At 38.6% G+C, this 13500-nt stretch overlaps 1 protein-coding gene across 15 annotated transcripts in view; it reads left to right on the forward strand.

Moving 5' to 3' along the window:
• The window catches only part of CNOT2 (CCR4-NOT transcription complex subunit 2), a 207503-nt gene that overhangs the window by 133419 nt on the left and 60584 nt on the right, over positions 1–13500 (forward strand). For 14 of the 15 annotated variants that reach the window (XM_056800718.1, XM_056800722.1, XM_056800729.1 and 11 more), the window contains one exon: positions 4963–5085. In XM_056800718.1, the coding sequence (XP_056656696.1) occupies positions 4963–5085 (123 nt within the window). Of the gene's footprint in view, positions 1–4962; positions 5086–13500 lie in introns of those variants that run through there. The other variant, XM_007503043.3, reaches the window with a different exon arrangement.

The raw sequence follows: 13500 nt of genomic DNA on the forward strand, positions 1-13500 counted from the left end.
TTTATAATACATTTTAAAATCTGGTACTGCTAGAACTCCTTTTATATATATATATATATATATATATATATATATATAAAGGATTTTCATTTTTTTTATTTTCATTTTTCATTAAGTCCTTTGATACTCTTGCTCTTTCATTCTTCCAAATAAATTTTGTTATTGTTTTTTTTAACTCAGTAAAATAATTTTTTGGTAATTGGGGTGGTACTGAATAAGATGGGTAGTTATGGTAGGATTGTCATTTTAATTATATAATAGCTCTGCCCATACATGAACAATTACTATTTCTCCATTTATTTCGATTTGTCTTTATTTGTGTAAAAAGTGTTTATATTTATGTAGGTGTTGGGTTTATTTTGACAGATATACATTTTGGTTCTTTCAAATAGAGTATCTTTCTATCTCTTCTTATAGAACTTTTGTTAGTAATATATAACAATGCTGATAATTTAAGTGAATTTATTTTATATGCTGCTACTTTTATAAAAATTATTAATCGTTTAAACTGACTTTTTAGTTGATTTTCTGAGATTTTCTTCATATAACCATCATGTCATTAGCAAACAGAGGTAGTTTTACTACTTCTTTGCCATTTCTGATTCTTTAAATTTCATTTTCTTCTCTTATTGCTAGCATTTCTAATACTATATTAAATAATATTAGTGGTAATAGGCATCAAGGACTGCCATTTTCTTTCTGGAAGTTAGAGAGTCTATTGAGGTAATATAATATAAGCTTTTGTTCATTTGGGGGGGGGGGCTCACATTTTGATTCTTAAATATCTTGCATCTCACCAGATACATCAGATCTTTTGCAAACCAACATAACCATATGTAACAATGCATTTTGCATATGTAAAACTAATTTACCAATACATATGCTTATTAGGGCTGAAGATCCTTACTGAGAACTTTAGATTCATCAATACCTGTAATCAAACTTTATTGACTTCAAGGATACAAATAACAAAATCTAGGAACAGATTGCCAATCTGACTACTAAAGATTCAGTTAAATGTGTGTTGTCTTGTGGTGCTCATACCTTTTCTCTCCCATCAGAGACTATGTGCTCCTCTCCATTCTGGCAAAATTCCATCAATCATCAGTGCTCTTAAATTAAGATGGGCTGCTCACATATCTAAGTTGAAGTTCTTGAAGTCTATGTGAAAGTGATCTTTACTTCTATACATTTTCCTTAGATTCATATTGATCATTTATTTTGTGTCTGATTATAATGTAATATATATCATACTTATTTGTGTGTACCTTATATAAGTGTTACTATTACAGTCTCTTTGACGGCAAAGATTATCATTCATTATTGTATTTCCTATGCCTTATGTTGCAGAAAGTGGAGACTTGAAAAAAAAGAACTTGGTAATATGAAACAAATCCTGGGATTTATAAATTTGTAAAACATCTACATAAAATTTTTCGTTGAAACCATGAAAATAAAGGAGCTTCTTGGGGAAAAGTGAACCTCTCTGTGTCTCTCTTTAAGATCTGTTTATGTATATATTAGGGGTAGCTAGATGGTACAAGCGCTTAGAGCTCCAGGCCTGGAATCAGGAAGACCCAAGTTCAAATCCAGATTCCTACTCTTAGTTGTAGTATAATCCTGGGCATGTCAGTTAACTTCCATATATATCTGCATTTCCTTGTCTGTAAAATGGGAGTAATAATAGCATGTACCTTCTAAGGTTGTTGTGAAGCCCACCTGAGATAATATTTATAAAGTACTTAGTATGGTGCCTGGCACATAATAAGTATTATATAAGCATTAGCTAGTATTATGCATTATTATCTAACTCTGCTTTCTTCCCCAAGTTTAAATCCCACATCACCAATTGCCTCTTGTACATTTCAAACTGGATGTAGAGACCTCTGATTTCCTTCCTAGTTTCTTTTGCAGAATCATAATCCATATTATACCCTCTAGACATGGGTATTCCCCATAGGCTTTGTCCTGATCTCTATTCTGTTGGTTATGTCATCAATTCCTATGGACCGCCCACCCCCAATCCTTATTTTCTATCTTAGAATAAATAATATGTATGGTTCCATGGCAGAAGAGCAATAAGGGCTAGGCAAAAGGAGTTAGATAACTTGCTCAGGATCACAGATCTCTAACATGTTTGAGGCCAAATCTGAAGCCAGGACCTCCCATCTGTAGATCTGGCTCTTAATTTATTGAGCCTCCTAATAGCCCTCAATTCCTGTGATTTTAATTAGCATCTCCATGCATGCTAGTCTTGTATCACCAATTTCCTAATAGACATTTCAAATTATATCGAAATGAATGTCTTGGATACATTATAAAATCAACAGATTCCTAACTGAACTTGCTTTTTCCTCTAAACCTTCCTCTCAGCTTATTTCTGCAAAATCACCATTCTCTTCCCTTGGCATTATCCTCTACTCCTCATTCACTCCACATATTCTGTATATCCAATTAGTTGCCAAATCTTGCCATTTCTACCTTCACAACTTCTCTAACTCCTTTGTAGCCCCTTCTCTCCACTTACACAGCTACAACCTTTGGTCAGGTCTTCCTCACCCCTCTCATAGAAGCATCCTTCTGATTAATTGCTTTCATTAACTCTCTTACCACTCCTCCTGTGTGTTGCTGCCAACGTAATTGTCCTTAAATACAGATATGACTGTGTCTCTCCCTTACTTAACTTCCTTCACACCAGTGACTTCCTAGGACTATCCCATAAAATATAAACTTTTTCTTTCTGAGTATTTCATAATCTGACTCCAGTTTGCCTCTCCACGCACTGCAATTCAGCCAAACTGATCTTGTCCTTGTCTCTCACATAGAACATTCCTTCTCCTGTTGCCTTGCTTTAGAATTGGCTCTCCCATATTCCTGGAGTTCATTTCTTTGTTATGTCCTTCTCATAGAACTCTTCTGCTGGAAGTCTTTCCTCATCCCCTCGACTACTAGTGCTCTCCTTTCAACAAAAATATCAACAACAGTAACATTTAACTACTTTGTATATATTTGTATTTCTTAACTTTATATTTTTGCTATATGTATTTATATATGTACTTGTCTCTTCCCTTAGAATTGAACATGCTAGTGAATAGGGATTATTTTTTTTTCTTCAAACTGGTATTCCCAGTGCCAAACACAGTAATGACACATAGTAGGTGGCTAATAATATTTATTAATTGATCTTTTGAGAAGGAACAGTTTATTGTTGGATTTGTATTCAAAAGTCTTTCTAGTTTGATAAGATCTGCAAAAAAAAAGGAGAAAATCAACAAATTTTTTTTATTTCTCAAAAGGCTTATCCATCCTAGCGCCAATATTCTATTATTAATTCTAATGGTAGGATAAAATTTTGCTTAAAATTTGATGAATATTAGAGAATTGGACTTTTCCCTTGAAATGTTAGATTTGCTTCAGTTAGGGTAATATTTTTCATATGTGTATGTGCATAATTTTTCTATTATTTCATTTAGGGTTTAAATAGAAACAGTGCTTAGAAATAAACTAAAGTGTTTCATTAACTTTTATAGCTCATACTGTCATATATTTAAGGATCTAGATTTGTAGGATTTATGATAAACATTGTTGATTTAAAAAAAAATTAAATGTGTATACATATATATGCCCCACACTTTAAAAACTATTCCTTAACTGCCTCTATCCAAGGGCTCTTATCCTATATTACCCTGTATAGACTTGAATAATATGTGGTTGCCTCCTTCTCATATGAACAAAGCCTTGATGATTTTAAATTTTAGGTTTTTAGAAATTATTTTGTTGTAAAATGTTTTCAGATTTACTTTGAACGAGTTTTGTTCTGCTGGTTTCTAAACTATATTCTAAATTTATCCCTCAAAAATAAAAGTAATGAAACCCCACTGTTACTCATTCCACCCAATCTAGGCATCTATGACATTCTCTTGTCAAGCTGAACATTTAAAAGTAATTAAAAAAAATTTTTTTTTACAAAGTAGTTCATTTACTTGCTAAGATAACTAAGGCTTAGAATTTAACTGCCAGTGTCTCACTATTTATTGAGCATTGTACTATTTGCACTTAATTTGACATCTTTTAAACCATCTCTAATTTCAAGTTTCTTGATCTGACTAGTGCTGGATTTGAATTTTTGAAAACTGGAATTCATATCCCTACTCTACAGACTATTTGTGTGACCATGGGAAGGTCACTTCCCCTCTACAGGCCCAATCAGAATAATTGATCTCTTAAATACCAAATCCCACTGTCCTGTGATTACTTATAGTTAGGTAGTTTGGAGCAAATTAAGCATCCTAATCCTGTTTCTTTTATTTATATAATGGAGATAATTCTCTTTTACTACCTTCCTCAATGGGATGTTGTAAAGATCAAATGAAATGAAGTCTTCATAAGGAATGAAATAAGATTGTTGTTTCCTAAATACTAATGTTTAAATAATTGAGTTTCATGGACTACATAAAAATTTAGATTGAATATGAATCAATAAAGTTGGATGAAAATATAACTACTTTCAGTAAACTCATGATATTTTTCCATGTTTAGGTGTAGTGTAAATTAAAAGTGTGTAGTTACAACTATTTCAGCAGGAATAAAAATGAAAGAGGAAATAAAAAGAAAGTCACAATGTATATTTACAGTTGAAGATTATTACTGTAATTTTTATAGGCACAATGAAGATATGATTCTTTGAATAGAAAGATGATGTTTGAGATATAAATATCTGACTAGTCTCATCACCAGATACCCAGATATTTAAAAATCTAGTGTTCCATTTCTTGTGAACATATTAGTGACCCCATCTAATATTTCTCTGTTTTGCTCTTCACCACAATTTGGTCTATCATACAGCCTAGCGATTCACCCTTGATTTTCCGTTATCTCTGCCAAGCCAATCTGTCTGGGAAGTTAGGTATTACTGCTTGTTATTCAAAATAATATTTTTCCCTAAAATGACTTTCTCTTTAGGTGACAAACAGCATGTTTGGTGCTTCAAGAAAGAAGTTTGTAGAGGGGGTCGACAGTGACTACCATGATGAAAACATGTACTACAGCCAGTCTTCGATGTTTCCACATCGGTCAGAAAAAGATGTAAGTTAATGTTACATTGGTTTTTGCTAATTAATGTGTGAGTCTAAAGTTTGTATATTATTTAGAAAGGAATTATATCCATTTTCTAATTTCACAACTTTGTGTCTTATTTCAATATGGCAAATTCTCTTTCATAGGAGAAAATAATGGAACCATGATTACAAAAACCTGATGTTAGTATGTAGAGAAATATATTTTTTTAGAGCTTAGACTTAGAAGTTCATTCAGATTGTTTCTCCAAAAAAATTTAAAAGATTTCCCCAGAAGATAGTGAGTCCCTAGAATAAGGATCTTTTTTTCTCATATGTTCCTTAAAGTACTGGGTCTGCATGAATATTGGTTTTCTCCTTCCCTTTTCCTCCTTCCTCCTATTATACTTCCCTTTTTTACCATCACTTAGCACTCTTATCCTTTGAGATTAACACTATCTATTTTTATCACTTGGTTCAAGTCCTTGTCATCATCATTTATGGGACTGTACTTCATTCTCTTTACTTTGTTAAGATGCTTGGTACCTGGCTCAGGGTCTTTCTTTCTGTTCTAAGACTTGACTTCATATTTGACAAACTTCAATAAACACAGTGTTGTCCCCTTGGATTACCCCAGAAGCATTTCTAGAAGACATCCATTATATGTCAGCTTGATAGAATATAATTGTAGAATTCAAAGACAGGAAATAAAATAGTCTCGCATTGAAGGAGCTTTGCTTTCAACTCTATCAAGGGGTGATAGCACAAACACACCATTCTGAACCAGACCTGTGATTTTATTGGTGGAAGGATTTTCTAATGTAGAATTTCTAACTAAGGAGTTGAGCCCCTTTCCCTGAAACTTACGGTTGTTTGCTGACACATTAAGAGAGCAAATAACTTGGTTTTTGTCAAAGAGCTACACAGTCAAAACTCCTTTTTGAAACTACTTCTCTTTGGCTGAAAGGCTAACTCTATCTACTATTTTATGCTGCTTCTTAATATAAAAGTATATACAGAATAAACAGGTATCTTTTAAAAAGATAAAAAAATACTTAAATACCAAGTAATTTGGGAGGAAGGATACCAGCATTTGGAAAGAGTGTCAGTAAAATCTTTTATGGAAGATTTTTGGTGTGTGACTTGAAGGAAGTAAGGAATTCTGGAAGAGGGAGATGGGGGGTAATAAGGGCCTTCTAGGTATGAGGCATGAATTCCATACACATTCCAGGCATGACTGTGTATGGAGTAAAAAGGCCTGTTTGATTAGAGTAGTTCCAGAAGGAGAATAATATATAATGATACCAAAAAGCTCATTTGGTGTTAGTTTAGACTGTGAAAGGCTTTCTCAAGAGCTGACTGAGAGGGGTAGGCTGATGTGATCAGAGATGCTCTTAAGGAAAATGACCTTGGCTGCTTTGTAGAAGGTTGGTATCAGACTCAATCCAAAGTAGCTCCCTCTAATCTGTATGCTGACCTAGAAAACCACAAATTAACATAATTTGTGTTGGATCTTTATTTTGTTGAGCATTTCCCAAATACAATTTTAGACTAGCTTTGGCTACACTCAGTTGACACCTAGTATAGAGATGATGGATTTATTGTAGTAGTCTAGGCAAGAGGCAATGAAACCTTGTTCTAATGTCATGGCTATGTGAATTGAAAGAAAGGTTTAGATTTGAAAGATGTTGTGGATGTGGAAAGAACACAATGTGGCATCTGCTTAAAAATGTTGGGTGAAGAAGGATTAGGCGTAAGAAATAAAAAGGAGAGATTGTGAACCTTAGAGATATGATGAATGGTGGTGCCCTTGATAGAGAGAGGGTTGTCTTTGGAATGAATGAAAATGAGATCTTATTTTGAACATGTTAACTTTGAGTTGCTTCTGGAACATTTTTTGAAATATTTACTAGGCATTCAGGATTCAGGACTGAAGCTCTGGAGATATTCTAGGACTGGAGATGCAGATCTGGAAGACATCTGCAAAGATATGATAATCTGGACCTTGGGAGCTGATTAAGAAAAGAGTGTCAAGAAGGAAGACCACCCAGGTCTGAATCTCTTAATTGATAGTTAAGAGATAAAAGGAAACTGAAGAGGAGCTGTTAGACTGGTAGAATGAGAACTAGGAGAAAAGGAAAGGCTTTATTTAATAAAGGTCTTAATTTTCTCAACAAAATTGGAGTCAGGGTTCTTAGCTTGGATGGTTTTTTTAGGAGAAGAGTACAGAAAGCTTGAAAACAGTTCTTAATAGCATCTATGGGAAGTGAGATAAAGCATCAATTAAGAGTCATAAAATGATTGTTCACTTTGTTCACTTTGCAGCAAGGGCCCAGATGAGCTTGGATATTTGTAGTATACAAAGCCCAGTTTTGGTTGGGATTTCCTTCAGTACTCTTCAGGAGTTTGAGAACAGCTTTATCCAAAGGAAGTTGATTTGGAGGTAATTCAGGATTTTAGTTTGACAAAGAATGAATAGCGGTATTTGAGGATAGAAGAGAATATGGGGATAGATTATTTAGCTAAAAATGGAGTCACAACAATCAGTGTGGCAGAGGAAGGACAGCTAGATTTATTGGGGATGTGGCATAGGAAGAAATTCATGTTCAGATAAGAAGGTTATCAGAATTTTGATCTGATTCCATTATGGTCTGATCTGAGGTGCTACCATCTCTTTGTATAACTGAAGTAGCTTATAAGAATATATCACTGGATTTGAGGAGACTGAGGAACTAGGAGACTAGAGTGTTTTAGAAAGTATCAACCTATATGTTTTAAGTGCCTTAGATTAAGGGCAAGAGAGTTGGCAAGATAGACAGTGAACTGAATGCTGAATATCTTGAGAGAAAAATGTACTGAGGCCAGGAGACAGTGGCCACCATGATCTGAATAGAGTGGAAAATCTTTATAGAGTTAACGTCAGAGGAAGAACTATTACTGAGGATGATGACAAAGGGAGAGTCTGGAAGTGGTGGTGGGGAGCAAGGAGTATTTCATGTTCCAGGCACTCCTCCATGACTTAGCTATATGTATTCCCTCACAGCCCTTCTAGAGCCAGTACAAGAGAGGATCAGTGAGAGTGCAGTGTGGTCTAGGAAAAGACTGAGATTAGTGAGCATCTGTGAGAGTGAGTGCATCTAAAGCAGTGGTTCTCAACCTTTCTAATGCCATGACCCCGCAATACAGTTCCTCATGTTGCAGTGACCCCAAATGAAAAAATTATTTTGGTGGCTACTTCAAAACTGTAATTTTGCTACAGTTACGATTTGGAATGTAAATACCTGATATGCATTATGTATTCTCATTGCTACAAATCAAACATAATTTAAACATAGTGATTAATCACAAAAACAATATTTAATTATATGTTGAGAAATATTAATCCAGCAGGAGGCAGCCTGAGCGCTGGGGCAGGAGGGAAGTCCTGCCTGGGGAGTGGGTCTGCAGATGCTACCTTCTTCTTCCTGTCAGCTCCGTTATCCGCTCCAGGAGTTACCCGCTTAAGGACTTGTTCTTAACCCCTCCAGAGCCAGCGCCCGGGTGCTCTCTCTGGGTCTCTGTTTGAGTCCGGTCTCCAGGCAACAGGGTAAATCCATGGCCCCTCATAGGGGGAGGGCTGCTAATAGGTAACTAATATTAGTACAATGTGCGGGCAGCAGGGTCCCTGTTCTTTCCGAGATCTTGCTGTAAAGTAGCACAATTTCTCAGTGGCTAAAGACATTGGAAATATCTATTTTCCAATGGCTTTAGGCGACCCCTGTGTTTTGGTCTTTCAACCCCCACTGGGGTCGCGACCCACAGGTTGAGAACCGCTGATTTAAAGAGTAAGAAAGAGATGGTTCAGTCACTGAACATTTGTTAACTTATGGGCCCAGTGGGGGTGCATAGAGGAAGGTAAAAGATCCTCACTCTCAGGGAGCTCAGGCTAATGGGGAATACAACATTTAAACGGGGATGTATAAACAAGTTATATACAAGATAAATTAGAAGGAATCAGTAGGTTAGAATTGACGGTATTGTAAGGAACGTCTTTTAGAAGGTGGGGAAACCGGGAGGCAGAGATGTGGATGGAGAGAATTCCAAATATGGGGGACAACCAGGGACAATGGGTGGAAGGGAAAGAGTGTCACGTATAAAACAGTAATAATAGAGTGTATTATATTATATTTTGAGATGATAGGAAGCTATTGGTATTTATTCAGTAGAGTAATGGCATGATCAGACCTGCACTTGAGGAAGCTTAGTGGAAGATTGACTGGAGTGGAGAGAGACTCATGGTAGGCATACCAACTAGCAAACTATTGCAATAACCCAGGTATGAGGTGAGGAAATCCTATGTCTGAGTGGCAGCAGTGTTAGGAGAGGAAGGGGCATATTTGTGAGACATTATGGAGGCAAAAATCAACAGGACTTGGCAACAGATTGGCAATAGGTGGTAGAGATCATGAGGAGTTAAAGATGATGCTTATGTTACCAACAAGGGTGACTGTGAGGATGTTGGTACCTAGCTAAGGGGGGGGGGGAGTTTGGGGAAAGATAATATGTTCAAATTTTGATATGTTGAATTTAAGATATCTGTGGGACATTTAGTTTGAAATGCTCAGTAGGTAGTTAGGGATATAAGACCTGAGGGTTGGAGAGTTCAGCAGAGAGATTAGAGCTGTATAAGTAGATTTGAGAATCTTCTTCATAGAGATGATTGTTGAGTCTCTGGGAACTGATGAGATCCCTATATATAGAGAGATATATAGAGAGAAGAGATGAAGACCCAGGACAGAACATTGTGGGACAACACCCACTGTTAGTGAGCATGACATGGATGAAGATCAAACAAAAGAGACTAAGGAATGGTAAGATAGGTAGGAGAAACAGAGGAGGATAGTGTCACAAAAACCTAGCAAGTAAAGAATTTCAAGCAGGAGAGGGTCATAAAGAGCATCAAAAGTTGTAGAGATGATAAAAGAAGAATAAAAGCTGAGAAAAAACCATTAGATTTGTCGATTAAAAGATTATAAATTTGGAAGACAGCAGTTTCACATGAATGATGAGGTTGAAAGCCAGAATGTGAGAGGAAAGGAAGTGGGAATACTTAATAGAGATAGAAGAGATATAGGAAGTTAGCCATTTGGGTAAAAGGATCAAATGAAATATTTTGGAGGATGGTGAGATATTAGTGTGTTTATAGACAATGGGGAAGTAGCCAGTAGACAGATTGAAATAAGTGAGAGTAGGTTTGATAGAGGCCGAAATCCATTAGAGAAAACAAGATGGAATAGGATCTCATGTTTAGTGTTTGCTTTGGAATAGAATAAGGCTATTCTTCATATTAGACTTGGAGTGAAGGTAGAGATAGCCAAAAGCATTGGAGTGGTGTGATTTTGAGAAGAGTAGAAGAGGGATCTAACTCAGTAAATGGCTTAAATTTTTTCAGTAAAATGTGAAGTGATGTTATAAGCTCAGAGGATGAGAAAGGAAACTGAGGTATTTGAGGAAGAACCATTGTGTTGAGTTAGATCTTGAGTTAATTAAAGACTTGTAAAACAATTGCCTTGTGGCAGTGAGGGCCCAGAAATTTTCCAGAATGATGGCTATGGAATAGAAATTTCCTAGGGCAATAGAATGGGCCCTGGGTGGAATAAGGTCAAGGAAAATGGAGATAAAGAGAAGTGTTGTTTAGGGTTTGAGATAACTTGCTTCTAGGTGGCCAATTACTAGGATAGGGAGAATAACAGATGGTGGAAATTTTCTAGCTGTATTATCAATTGCAATATGAATTAGAGTCTGGCAGATGAATGTAATATTCAGTCCTTGTGGAATGGTGTTCCTAGCAAAGGCAGTGAATCTTGATCAACACTTTTTCCTTTGTTCTGAGGCCCTTAGTTTGGATAATTTGGATTCTGACTCCTACTACCCATTTCTTCCAAGTCAGGAATGATTTGGCTTTGGTCACTCTCTTCTCCTTAGGGGTAGAGACTTGGAGATTTCTTAAGTGAGTGTGTTTTTGTATGTGTATGGGTGTGCTCAGGGAGGGGTAGTATCTCTGGTATGGAGGGCTTGTCCTGCCCTCCAGCCTCTGACCCCCACCTGTCACCCAGCTCTCACTTGTGGCTCCCAGTAGCTGCTAGCATGTGGCAGTGGCCACACCCCGGGCAATGGCTTCAACAGGCCAGCTAAACCTTGTGAGGGTAGCCATCGGGTCGTAGACCCCTGGTGAACCAGGGCTTTGCTCATCCAGCATGTGAAGACTGCTTCGGCTGAACAGACGGAAGAAACCAATAAAAAGGTTCAACGGCTGAGAGGGCGACACAGCAAAGCACTGTAGAGTGCTTAGGGCGTGTTGGAGCACAAAGGACGACACGGCCATCCAATGCAGCTGAGGAAGTCTTCAGACGTAACAATTTTTCGTGCCACTGGACCCAGGCTTCCAACGCCGAGAGAGTGGGACTGTCTCTGTGCATCGACTTTTCCACTTAAATCTCTTTCACGCACAAGTATCTTTGTGGAAATCTATCCTGACCCCGTCCACCCTCTTCAAGACCTGCGGTGATGGGGGAGTGACGACGCAACAGGTGGAGGTGACCACTGGCAGTTGTAGTCATGATCCTGCACGTAGGTGGCCCACGGACCAGTGGTCTCTTGGCCCTGTGGGCAGCAGGGACATTCGGCAGCATTCCGGGCGACTAAGCAGCCCTCTCTAGGACAGCACTGCTCACCCTAATCAAGGGAGGGGACTAGAAAAGGTGTCCGAAACATTGCCTGCCCTACAAACACCCTGTCAGCACATCGCGGCTGGCAGGTCATCCCCTTTAAGTGGTCGAAATCAAAGAAAAAATGCAAAGAAACTCCTACTAGGAGCATGGAACATCAGGACATTACTTGATAGAGAGAATACCCCAAGACCTGAGAGAGGAACAGCTCAAATCGGTAAAGAACTGGCATGATATAACATCGACATCGCAGCCTTAAGCAAAACACACCAAAAGAGGGATCACTCAGCGAACCCACCACTGGATACACCTTCTTCTGGAAAGGTAGAGCCTCAAATGAAGACAGAATCCACGGTGTTGGCCTGGCCATCAAGACCAGTTTGCTCAAACAGCTGCCAGACTTGCCTGTGGGCATCAGCGAGAGGCTCATGAAGATCCTTTTGCCTCTCAGCAAAGACCGGCATGTCACAATCATCAGCGCATATGCCCCAACACTGACCAGCACAGAGGAGACCATCGAGCAGTTCTACTCTGACCTGAGTGCCGTCCTGCACTCAGTGCCCACAAATGACAAGCTGATACTACTGGGAGACTTCAACACTCGCGTTGGCCAGGACCATGAAAGATGGAAAGGAGTGCTCGGCAAACACAGCGTGGGCAAAATGAACAATGGCCTATTGCTACTCAGCAAATGCTCAGAATTCGAACTCACCATCATGAACACTGTGTTCAGAATGGCGAACAAATATAAAACAACATGGATGCACCTACGATCAAAACAGTGGCATCTCATTGACTACATCATTGTACGCCGGCGAGACATCCAGGATGTAAAGATCACCAGAGCCATGAGAGGAGCTGAATGCTGGACAGACCACCAATTGGTTAGAACAACTCTTCAAATGCGCATTGCGCCTCGCCATCCAAAACAAGCCCAGGCAGTTTGCATTTGCAAACATTCCAGTCCTGCCTGGAAGACATGCTGTCTGCCAAGGGACCACTCACTGGAAGCTCAACCAAGAAATGGAACCAGTTCAGAGCTGCAGTGAAGGAAACATCAAAGGCAGTCCTAGGCCCAAAACAACGCAACCACCAGGACTGGTTCGACGAGAACAACACTGCTATTGAAGACCTATTGAGGGAGATGAACAAAGCCTTTATGGAGTGGCAAAATAACCCAAACTCTGCTCCTAAAAAGGACAGATTCAAGTCTCTCCAAGCCACGGCGCAGCGTGAGATCAGGAAGATGCAAGACCAATGGTGGGAAAAAAAGGCAATCCAGTGGTTTGCTGATACGAAAAACTACAAACAATTTTTCAGTGCCCTCAAGACTGTCTATGGGCCATTAAAACCCACCACCACTCCCTTGCTATCCTCTGACGGTGACACTCTCATAAAAGATAAAAAAGGCATCAGCAACGGGTGGAAAGAACACTTCAGTCAGCTTCTCAACCGACCCTCTTCAGTCGACCAAAGCGCCCTTGACCAGATCCCCCAAAACCGCTTCATTGAACAACTTGACGTCCCTCCTTCAATAGAGGAAGTCCAAAAAGCCATTAAACAAATGAGTGCAGGCAAGGCACCCGGTAAAGATGGGATCCCAACCGAGGTGTACAAGGCCTTAAATGGAAAGGAGCTCCAGGCATTCCACATAGTGCTGACCAGCATATGGGAAGAGGAAGACATCCCCCCAGAACTCAGAGATGCCTCCATCGTAGCCCTATACAAGAACAAAGGCT

The sequence above is a fragment of the Monodelphis domestica genome, chromosome 5 (genome assembly GCF_027887165.1).
Source record: "Monodelphis domestica isolate mMonDom1 chromosome 5, mMonDom1.pri, whole genome shotgun sequence".
Lineage (NCBI taxonomy): Eukaryota > Metazoa > Chordata > Mammalia > Didelphimorphia > Didelphidae > Monodelphis > Monodelphis domestica.